Source organism: Lygodium microphyllum, chromosome 5 (assembly GCF_053477565.2).
Source record: "Lygodium microphyllum isolate KBCC chromosome 5, Lygodium_microphyllum_v1.1.10, whole genome shotgun sequence".
Lineage (NCBI taxonomy): Eukaryota > Viridiplantae > Streptophyta > Polypodiopsida > Schizaeales > Lygodiaceae > Lygodium > Lygodium microphyllum.
Window position 1 is genome coordinate 47,900,902 of NC_141139.1, and position 11,999 is coordinate 47,912,900.

General features: G+C 37.9%; 1 protein-coding gene across 1 annotated transcript; it reads right to left on the reverse strand.

The window, feature by feature from the left end:
- Positions 1 to 247: 247 nt before the first annotated feature.
- LOC148035788 (uncharacterized) lies at positions 248 to 2,141 on the reverse strand. Its single transcript, XM_087677797.1, has 4 exons — positions 1,728 to 2,141; positions 1,293 to 1,415; positions 845 to 1,135; positions 248 to 753 (listed from the first exon to the last, which is right to left on the reverse strand). The coding sequence occupies exons 1-4, from the start codon at positions 1,989 to 1,991 to the stop codon at positions 550 to 552; spliced, it is 882 nt and encodes a 293-aa protein (XP_087533923.1). The 5' UTR covers positions 1,992 to 2,141; the 3' UTR covers positions 248 to 549.
- Between the last annotated feature and the right edge of the window lie 9,858 nt (positions 2,142 to 11,999).

Sequence of the window (11,999 nt, forward strand, 5' to 3'; positions counted from 1 at the left end):
CTTCAAATGGCTATTACACTGTCTTACGTAACTCCATCTGCATCATCTATTTTCAATCCGTCATTTGCAGTTTATACATTGATCCTTCCATATGTTTCCACTCAGCTATTGCTCAAACTCCAAATGGCTATTACATTGCCTTACATGATTTCCTTATCTGCATTCTCTATTTTCAGTTGTTCATTTGCAGTTAATCAGCTGAATGCGAGTGACACCATTGGGTATCATTGACAGCCATGTAACATGATTTGGGCTCAGAATAACAAATCCAATTTAAATCTCATTTTCTTGTAGGTTTTAGAAACTGCCTTAATACCACAATTCTGGTACATGTTCCTCCACCAATGGCAAGCACCAACATCCTTTTGGAGCAATTGTGCTAGTATCTATGTCCACTTAATACATTCCTTGATACATTACATGACCTCTTTTATTGTTAGACCAGGTGATTAAAATAGTCAAGGCTCCTACATTGAATAACCAAAATTCATAGCCCTGCTCCATGCAAGGCTTGAACCAAAAGAAGGATTCTTGACCATGTTATTAGCATTACTCATCCTTTTTCTTGAGTGCTGCCTTCCCTTCTTTCTTATAAGGGGTAGCATCAAAAGCTGAAAGCTGCACAGCAGCAAAAATAACCATTTCCACACAGATCAGCAGGTTTTGAATAGCTTCTTCAATCTGATCAACCTCCAACCAAATGTGATGTGAACGGATGATGCCACAGGCTGCTAGCACCTCCAAAACAATCCCCTGCAAGCACAATGGAAAAGGACGCAAAATTTAGTGATGCCGGCAAAAAATCAATTGAAATCAGCACACAGATGCAATAGTCTTGATCTACCTGCCAGAAAGAGAAAAACACAATTCCTTTGACGCACATAAACTTGGTAAGTGGTCTGTGTGGTGCCAGCTCTTTTGCAAATGCATGATAGAACAACACAAGGGCATAAAGAGCCAATGACACAGAGATATTAAGGATGATTGTCACAGAGGTACTTAGGATTCCCTTGTATACTCCAAGTAACTGTGATATTATCATGACACCAGAAAAGACAGGCCTAATGGCCACAAACTGCCATGTCCACCATTTGAGAAGCTTCAAAGTATGTTGGTCGAGATGCAGTGTGTGTGGCTGCAAAATAGTTCCAAATGTAAGGAACGGTAGAAAGTAGCAGCAAAACATAACAGGCATATGAAACTGATAATGATGTCAAATCCACGATGCAACCAATGTGAAGTGACTTACATTATGGCAACAATCCTTGTGTGGCAGGTCAAGCAATCCTCACCTGAAACAGTGTCATTGGAAAAGACAGATGGATAGGGCGTCCCTTGATCTCATCTGGAACTATGCTTTTACTCATCGAAATTTTCAGGTAGCTGTACATCAAAGCCAAGAACTTGGCTATAACCTACACAAAGCTAACAGATCAAATCTAACGTATATGCGTGTTATTAGATCAACTTTGGCGGGAGGAAGCGAAAGATCAAAAGGACAAAAGCAGAGAAAACGTGTATATATGTCCTTTGATCATTTTTGGTTAAAGTGAAAGTTTCGTGCCACACAAAATGTATGCGTGTTTTTGTCTTAAGTCAGTGAAAGATCACAGAGTGACGTGAATACAGGCAGCAAAGCGTTGGTATGCATCACATAAATTCCTAGCCACGGCCAAGATGCCTCTGACCACAAAACCAAGCAACGAAACACCAAAAGGATGGTTTACCAGGGCCTCGTAGCACTCTTTTAGAGCTTCAAGGAAGGAGAAGAAGGCTGTACTCCCTCTGATTTCGACCAGTCCGACGAACGAGACGATGGCGTAGAAAGGAGCCATGAGAGCGATGATGACGATGGCTTTCTGCTCCTTCGGGTTGCTCCAGTGGCGGAGATGCCTGGCGATGAGGTCGAAGGTGAGCAAGATGGAGAGGCCGGTGCAAGCCCCGGCGCCTGCCAGGGTCCACGCCCGCGGGCTGAGGGAGAAAAACTCCATGAGAGCTGCTTGATCAAGGGAAGGAGGGAGAGAGGGAAGGAGCCGTGAGAGAGACCGAGAGAAGAATGGAATCGAGACGCAGGAACCTCTCAGAGGCCTTCCTTGGAAGACCCCACGAGAATGCAAACCATTCAATTTTGCTTTGAATGCTGGTTTTATTAGTTTTAGATATCTATTTGCCCATTTTCCCTAGTCTCTTGTCAATATCGCCATACATCCAAAGAGCCACATAGCATGACAATTGTAAGGGTCGGTTGTTCTCATTGTTGTCGTAGGATGATGTCTTTATAAAAGGATATCTATTTTCCCATTCTCATATAGATCACATTCAAAGATGATGATGTTATAAACGGATATCTATTTTCATGTTCTCTAGTCTTCGTCGCTTCACGGTAGCTTTGCAGTCCCGAAACGGCAGGCACGACAACTTCTCTCAACGATCCATTTCTCATCTTTTCCCTCTCTGTTTCTAATTTTTTTATTCACTCTCTCTTTCCCCCTCCCCCAAATTCCTTATGTCTAATTTTCTCTCTCTTTCTCTACCATCTATTTTAGCTTATTTTTTCTCTTCTCCTAGTTCTCTCTGTCTCCTTTTTTTTCTCTCTCTACTTTGCCTCTCTCTCTCCTTTTATTCTCTCTCCTCTTTTCCTTCTCTCTCTTTCTCCTCTTTTTTCCTTTTTTTCTTCTTCTCTCTCTTCATTTTCTTTTTTAATTTTTTCCTCTCTCTCTCTCTCTCTTCTTTTCTTCTCTTTGCACTTTTCTTCTCTCTCTGTCTCTGGAGGTTCAAGGCTTTCTAAACCTACAACAAAAATAATATAGTAGTAAGATATGCACTAAGCACTGTGCGCTTAGCTTCTCATGGTACTTCACACCATTGTTCTTTTGATGCTTTGCACATTGGTGCTCTTTTGATGCTTCACACCAAGGTTCAACGAACTGATGTCAATAATAGTTAGGAGACTTTGCATCCTAACATATGTTTCATGTGGCAAAAAGATTCATGGGTGGTTAAGTCACAAAGAAGTCAACTATGTATGTGTGTATATATGTGTGTCCATTTGTCTAGTCTCATAAGCTCCTCTTTGTGTGTATGTGTGTATATGTGTATTTAAAACATGTACGTAAGTGTGCGAATATGTATGCACGTGTGTATGTATGCATGTATATATATGTGTGTGTTCAATATGCGTGTTTTCATTTGTATGGTCTTATAAGTGTGTGTGACACATGCACATGTGTGTATGTATGCACATATATGTATATGTGTGTTTAATACGTGTGTTTCCATTTGTGTGGCTTATAACTATGTGTGTCCTCTTTCTCCCTCTCATCATATTTCGCTCATCTCCTTTCTTTTTTATCCCAAGTCTTGAGTCTCACATTTTTTTCACATCACATGTGTGCATATTATGTACCCATTGTGTATGCACATGTGTATCTATGTGTATACCTATACAAGTATATGTTTATGCATGGATGTATGTGTCCCCATGTGTGTTTATGTATGTATGTATGTGCATGCTTTATAAGTTTGTATCCATTTTCTCTCCTCTCCTTTATTTCCTCCCTTCTCTCTTTCATGGTTCTCTCTCTTTCTCATCGATTTTTTGAATCTCCCTCCCCGCCCCTCTCTCCATGTTTTTTCTCTCACTCATATGTCTATATGTGTATGGCCATGCGTGCATGTGTGCACACATGAGTGTATGTGTTTGCACATATGTGTGCATACGTAGATGCATATACATATTGTTTGTGTGTTTTTATATTATATCTACATTTGTGGGTTTTTTTAAAATATGCACAAATTACATGCACATGTTCAACCACTAATATATATTTTCATTAAAAAATTTTGTCTCTCTATTTATAATGTATATGCATTTGTGGGTGTTTTTAGAGTGTGCACATGTTCAACCATTAAAATATTATTTTATCTCATCTCATATCTTTAATTTAAAAAAGATATTCAACTCTCTGGGGGGAAGAGAGAGGGAGGGAGAGCCAACAATAACTTTCCAAAGGTTCGTATTTACTCTATTCATTATCCTATCATCCCTTAAAAGAAAAGTCCTTCTTTGTCTCTTTTATATCCAATCTTGAGAGAGAGAGAGAGAGAGAGAGAGAGAGAGAGAGAGAGAGAGAGAGAGAGAGAGAGAGAGAGAGAGAGATATAACTTTTCGAAGACTCATATTTTCCCTTTAATTATTATATCACCCTTCAATAAAACCACTCTTTATTTCTTAAATACCAAACCTCTCCCCCTTATGCCAGATAGGCTTAAGGATTTTCTCCTTAGTTAGGGAGTTGCCCAAGTAATGCAAATCTTTCAATAATAAAAGGATATGATTCACCATGGCAACTTCTTTTATGTTGATGGACCAAATGATAAATATGATTATTGATTCAAAGAGCCAAATACAATGATAATTAGTCTTATTACTAGATAACTATTTGTTGTGCATCTCCAAAGAGCCAAATATCATGACAATTGTAATAATCGGTTGTTATAATTGTCCTTTGTCATTATAAAATGATGTTATGTCATAAAAACATTGCATATATCTATTTTCCATTCTTTGAGCTTTAGATATACATATAAGGACTAGATACACCTAGCGTGACACTTGGTACTTATTTCATACCATGATGTCATAACATCTCACCTCGTAGATTGTGTTGCCAAGTTTCAAAAGCCTTATAAGTATTACTAAGTCAAGGAGCAATTATTGCGAGAACTATGGATGTAACAAAAACAAGAGCCAAATATTGGCTACAATGATGTCACCTAGCATGACACTTATACTTATTTCATACCATGATGTCATAACATCTCACCTCATAGATTGTGTTGCCAAGTTCCAAAAGCCATGTAAGTATTGCTAAGTAAAGGAGCAATTATTGGGAGAACTATGGATATAACAAAAACAAGAGCCAAATAGGGTACATTTGCTTTCACCAATGTCATATTTTTGCAATTTGCATCAGATCTATGTGAATAGTCCTATTACCATGGATGCCAATAAGGTATACAAACTTCATCTCTACCCTAGATGTGTACTTTGTTTGAGTTCCATTGTTGTAAATTGCTTCAAGATTAGTTATGATGCTATTTGTATAAAACTTGTTATAGCCAGAGTGCATCCTTTCATGCAATACTCTGCCCTAATGCATTATGTTGCTAGTCTAATGTTGTGAACAAAGATCTTATTTAAGCAATTTTCTTTAAAACAAATTGTAATAGTCTTCTTGTCATACATCTAGCATGACACTTGTAATAGTTACCAACACTTGAGCTTACCATTCAATGATGGCATGCAACTCACCTCTTATAATGCAAAAGGCTTGTGAACATTGCTCAATCAGGGGTAGTAGAGCAATTACCAAGAGAAATATGACTACAATCATGCCATAAATAGGGAGGAAAGTAAAGAGTGCATAGTAGAAGGTGAACAAGCACTATTAGCCCCTTATTGCCCAAGAGTTGTGTAAGGAGTGAAGGAAAGAGTGCTATTGAATAAAGGTCTTATTGAAGTGCATAAAGTGGCCTGTCAAAACTATGGCACCGATAGTACATGTAGTCACAAGGAAAAATGGAGGTGCTTGTGTCATCAGGTGCTAGAATTAATAGTCAATAACAAAACACAAAAGAAAAGCTTTTGATTGCCAATTATTCACTTTTTCAAAATTTTCCAATTTTAGTATCACATTCATTATTCATCTGTATGAGGAAGCTCCATCCCATGATATCACATGATATTCACCTCTCTATGTTTCTACTAGCTCTACACATTCTAGGCAAGAAGGGGCTCTATATTCCCTCCAAAATGTAGAAGTTATAAGTAATGCTTAAGATTAAATTTAGGGAGAAAACTTAGAAAAAAACATTGACTTAAAAGGAGGTATGTAAGAAGAAGAAATAGGATCTCTTCATACAAGAGCATTCAATCATAGACCTTACATGCAAAAGTTTAGAAACATGATCAAAAATTTTGAGTAAGACCTAGAGAAGAAGGACACAAAAATATTTTAACTATAATGTTAGCTACCTCAAAAGTATCCAAATATTGCCACGTAAACATTTAAAGACTAATTTATATCACCTTTAAGAGCTTTGGCTCAATAAGTGGCATGTTGTGCTTATGGTGATTAAAAAAATGAATAAAACAAAATTAAGACACCAATGATAGATTGGCATGACCTATGCTCATACATGTTGGAACAAAAAGAGCATCCAACTATCAATGCCTCTCTTGCACACTTCACACATCTAATATTTGAAGCAAATACCAAATTTGCCATAAATGTGGATAAGGCTCATAGCTTGCAAATCTTGAGAAGTGAAAACCATGATACAAACTAATATTAAAAAACAAAATAATTAGAAGTATATAGTTTGAAAAACATGTTACCCTTGCAGTGTGGCAAAAAAGGGCAACTTTCTTTTTCCTCAAGGAACACAATGTAGGCATGTCAAGTTCCCCCACACAAGATTGGGATGTTATTCAGAGCATCATTCTATTTGACAAGGAACTCAACTCTTAGCTCTCCTTTTACTTGACATTGAAAATAGGCAATGAAATACTAGAGTATGAGAATGTTCCTAGTATAAGGGAAGAAAGTTCAAGTGTAATGTTTACGCAACATACAACAAACCATGACACTCATAGTTGACCCAATCACAATAGGCATATTATCCATATGATAAAACATTGTGTGTTTGTGCAATGGTGGGCCTACTTAGAAACATTGAATATATGTTTCATATATCCAATGGCAAAATTCCTTCCACAAAATAGAGAGATAGCAATTATGCAACCATTTAAGCAAGGGTTCTAGACATTATGTCATTAGGAGCTCTAGAACAGAAACTTTTTTATACTATCCAAACGTGGGAGATGCCATATAACGAGCAAAGAATAAAAGTTAACCACAAATGAAACAAAAGTTGTATTGCAAGATAAATAAAACACAAGAGCGGAAACAATTTAGCAATGCACCTTTTGTTCTTGCAAGTAGATGTTACACAATTTTTTCAAAAGCCTCCTCATGTATAATGTTCTAGTTTGAAGCTTGATAATAATATGTTCATTGAGTAAGACTTTTATAGATTGGAAGGCTCTACTCGAGAGAAAGTGTGAAAGACCTACTACCTAGAATTAGATAACATACTAGCTTTAAGTAAGCCATCTAGCCTCTTTGGACTACCTTGCAATGGACCCTAGCCTCTATCTAACTTCAATGTCAATCATCCTATGCAATCTAGTTTCAAAAGCATTGTACTATTATAATTGTTGGAATATCAGAGTTGTAGCATGGAAGAGTATACACAAGAGGGAGAAGAGAGCTCAAAAATATAAGAGCAATATCTTGCTTATTAAGTTGCTCAAAGTACAGCTGGTACACTCTCTCATATATTGAGAGTGACCTTTAGCCATGTTTATATAGCCTCTGAGTGAGCTAAGGTTAGGGTTTCCCTTGTTCTCTAGTCCATTCACACCTCATCTTCCCTCATTCACCCTTGCTTACATAGGGTTCTCATGCTATACTTCTAACACCCCCCCTCAATGCCAAGGTGGCATTGAATTAACATAGCATGTAAATGTTTCCCCTCTCAATCAATCAATGGGATGATTTTATAAAGTAGGCTACGAGGATATTTATGGAAAGATGACACAAAGGATATTAGAAAAGGAGGTCATCAAGTGCCTTGGGGACATAGTTGGCCTCCGATTCTTTTGGTGCTTCAGTAGTGGAGTTGGGACATTTATTGTTGATATGTCTTGTTTGCTTACATTTATTGCACTTCATCTTGTTGGGATATTTTTTCTAGTAGTTGCTCACAATATGTCCATTTTTATTGCAAAATGAACATTTAGTGGAAATGGTATGAACCAAGAGTTGATCATGGGCTATTGAGGTAGATGTTGGACTAGTGCTACCTTTCTTTTGATTTCTTTTCTCCTCATCCAAACAAGATTGAATGAAACCTTCAAGTGTAGGATTTAGTACATTTGTTGGAGTATCTATAAGAGTTGGGAAGACTTTCTTTGCAGCCTTTAAAAGTATTGCAATGGCATCTTCTTTAGAAACTTGAGCTTGGACTGAAGCTAGTTGGGACATTAGCCCCTTCATGTGGGAAATGAACTTTCCCAAGTCTTATCCTTACTTGTATTCCAAGTTGAAGAAATCTATTTTGAGAAAGATTTTGAAGTTCTTTCCTATTGTACCATATGATTTCGCGAGCTCATCCCACTTCTCCTTTGCAGTTGCAAGCTGATCAATGTGGTGGATTAAGGATTCATCTAGGTGCAACATTATTATAGCTTGGGCTCTTTCATTATCTTCTACATCTATAGGTTTGGATGAATCAATGGCCTTGGTCCCTTTGATAAAGGGCCAGTCAACCCTCTCCGTCATTTTAGATTTCATCAATACCTGCCATGGATGGAAATGTCTCCCATCAAACTTGCGGTTTTGAGGTTTTACATCAACGTAGGCCATGATAGGAAGGTCTTATCAATTGCGCAAGGCAATGGTAGTATCTAAACCTAGAAGCAAATGAAATGATGCTTAAACAAAATAAGTAACAGGCTGAAAGCAAATTAAACTTTTATTTAAAAATCAGTGAGATAACATTTGGAGACGATATTGACATGGTCTATGTGTTTATAATTTTACACATAGCCTTACAGTGTCACTTAATGAGATAAGCACTTAAAGACCATGTTAAAATGCTAAATGGCATTCATATTTCATACTTAACATTTGAATTTTTAATAAACATCACCAAGCAATGACCAAACATATTGATTAGTAGTGTTTAAGAACACTAATATTGAAGCTTAGGAAAATGCTTGTGTTGGAGTCTGGTTGAATGACAAGCTTGAGAGTCGCCTTTGGGTTAAGAGGCTTTGAGTTTTGAGCCTCCAGACCTGTAATGAACTCTAGATATGGTTAATCAGTGACTAGAAACATTGTTAGTGGCAACCAAGATGATTAAGGTTGAAAGAAGAAAGCTTGAAGCTTTCTGGCTATAGTTGCCAGCCAAACACATAGTTAGGGTTTCACTCTATGTGACTAGTAGAGAGAGAATTTTTCAAAGCTCTTTTAGGTGGAGATAGCCCACTTAGGGCACCCAATGCCCCACCATAGCTCAAGAGATTGTGGCCCCTACAACAACAAAATGCCATGCTATTATCTAGAAGTGTGCCATTCTAAGAAAACTGACAATGCTACCCTTCTGCATGTGCAATGTTGGAAATTTTTATGTCAAGTTATTGTGCTTTGAGGTAAAGAAGAACTCACAAAAGAGACTAGAAGCTAATATGCCCTCCTTTTCCCTCACTAGGTCCTCCATTGACTACAAGTCTAGATATAGCTATGGAGGTTGAGAGGATAAGATGAAGAATGAAACTTTCTTATACACTCAACTGAGAATGGACTAGAGACAACTTTGATACCATGTTGGAATATTAGAGTTGTAGCATGGAAGAGTGTGCACAAGAGGGAGAAGAGAGCTCAAAAATCCAAGAACAAGATCTTGCTTATTAAGTTGCTCAAAATACAATTGGCACACTCTCTCATCTATTGAGAGTGAAATATGGCCATGTTTATATAGCCTCTGAGTGAGTTAGGGTTAGGGTTTCCCATATCATGTAGTCCATTCACACCTCACCTTCCCTCATGCACCCTTTCTTACATAGGGTTCTCATGCTATACTTCTAACAATAATCAAGGTGTTAGGATGGAACACAAATCAACTTGCACTTGGTTCATAGAGAATGGCAACTACTTTTAAAAATTTCAAGGATTAATATTATACCACCTCTTTCCCCTAAAATGAGATAACTCGAGAGTCTAACATACTATCCTATTCACTAGACTATCATTAGTAGTGTAAAAAGTTACCCAACTAATTAGGTCCACCCATCCATAGTATTACTAAATCGATTGCTCATTACGCATTCTCTATTTAGTAAACTTATGTCAATAAATTAATGACCCACTTTTCTTTAAGTGTTGATGATGATCTAGCATGGCCATGAGACCATTTAGAGACCAATATTCCTAATGCATCACTTAATGATCAGAGCACTATGATGGGGATATCTGATACAATCAGTACAAGTTATGAAGGGGGAAGGAAGTGTCTGCCAAGTGTAAGAGGGTACACAAGAATCAAGGAGTTACACATAAATGAAGATGGATTGAGTTCTAAGAAGACGAAGTGCATTGGCATTGTGTATTTATGTGTGCATCCGAGGATGCTTGGGAACGTTTACTTGTGTGTAATGAACATTGCATTCATTTGGGGTCATACTCTCCTTACAAGTCAAGGTTTAAGGTATTTTCTGTCTTAATCAATTAAGGAGAGAAGTAATTCCTTCAGTAAGAAAGACGAAAGAGGTAATTCTTTCACTAAGAAAGACGAGAGATGTGATCCTCTAGAAGTGAGGAGAGAAGTGATTTTCCATTTCTAAGGTCTAAGATGACACAAGATTTTGTGTGGGCAATCTTAAGGTTGAGGCCTAAGGCAATCTAAAGAACTCTCCTTATCTATGGCTCAAGGTGGTTGCATAGACCATGAGTTAAGAATAGAGTTTAAAAAGCTGATTTTCTTAAAATAGGCATGGTCAATCCATTTTTAAAACATCTTGTGATAGAGAGCCGATCTCTAAAAACGACATGCAAGCATTATCAGAAACGGCGAGATCTAAAACTTTTGTGTTGGACGTTTTTCCATCCAAGCAATGCACAGAGAGATATTCCAAAATTGGTGCTGTAGAGTAGGTCTTGGAATAGCCACATCTTGCATGAAGATCAACCTTTCCAATCTTAACACTAAATTCTCTCTCCAAGAAGAGAAGCTCTTGGACCCATAAAAGGGAGGCTCTCCTTGGGTGTGGAAGAGGTGAGGGAAGCATCACTTTTCATGAATGCAAGAGGAGGAGAGAAGGTGCAAGTGCTGCAGAAGCTCTGCTGAAATCAAGTTCCAAGAGGAGATCCCTACACATATTGTGTAGGAGAGAAGGTGCAAGTGTTGTGGAAGCTCTACTGAAATCAAGCTCCAAGAGGAGAATCCTACACATATTGTGTAGGAGAGAAGGAGAGACTCAAGAAGGATCAAAAGGTGCCAACTTCCAAGCTGTGCAAGTGTTAGCTAGTTGTATACCGTACAAGGAACCATGATCTTGTTCCCAAGATATACAAGTTAAGAATTAGTTTATGTGTAACGGAGGAGCTTGCTCCTTGTCAATAATATAACTCCACAAGGGGGGGACTGGCCCATCTTCCAGTCCCTAGTGTGTTGTCAACCTCTCTATCTCTCTCTTTCTCTCTACATCTTTCTTTTCTCTCATATGTTCTCTCTTTGCGCCAGCATAACATTCATCATATATCTTTTAAGTATATAAGAAGGTTAAGTGTATATCTTGAATCTTATAATAGTGGTATCAGAGCAGGTCTCTTTGCTTTTCTCAAAGTAAAGGCAATCCTTGCAAGAAGAAGGTAAAGATGGCAATTGATGAAGTGTCGACAAGTAAGCAATTACACGCTCAATTGATAGAGTATCATAGCTCGTTGGAGATTCCCAAAGTACATCAATTGATTGACAGCTGAAGGGCAAAGAAAGAAGCTACTTATGAAGGATCGGATCCTCCAAAAAATGGTTATACTAGAGGAAACACCATTGCACTAATTGATGGTGAAGGTGCAAAGCATCCAATTGCTGAGAAGCTTCTTAGAAGGAAGAAGGACTTTTGGGTCAAGAAGAGTAAAAATGCCTCACCTCAAGTGAGACAAATAAGGAGGAAGTCATCTCCCTCAACAACTAGCTACTCCCCTGATTACTCAAGTTCCTCCTCCTCCTCCTCATCTTCTAGTTCCTACTCTCTTGGTTCTAAGCCTTGTGCAATCCGCAAATAGACAAGGAGGGATCATAAGAGGAGCAAGCTTAAGAAGACTAAGACTTTCAAGTTTGGGGATAAGGACATAAAGTTTGACTCTTAC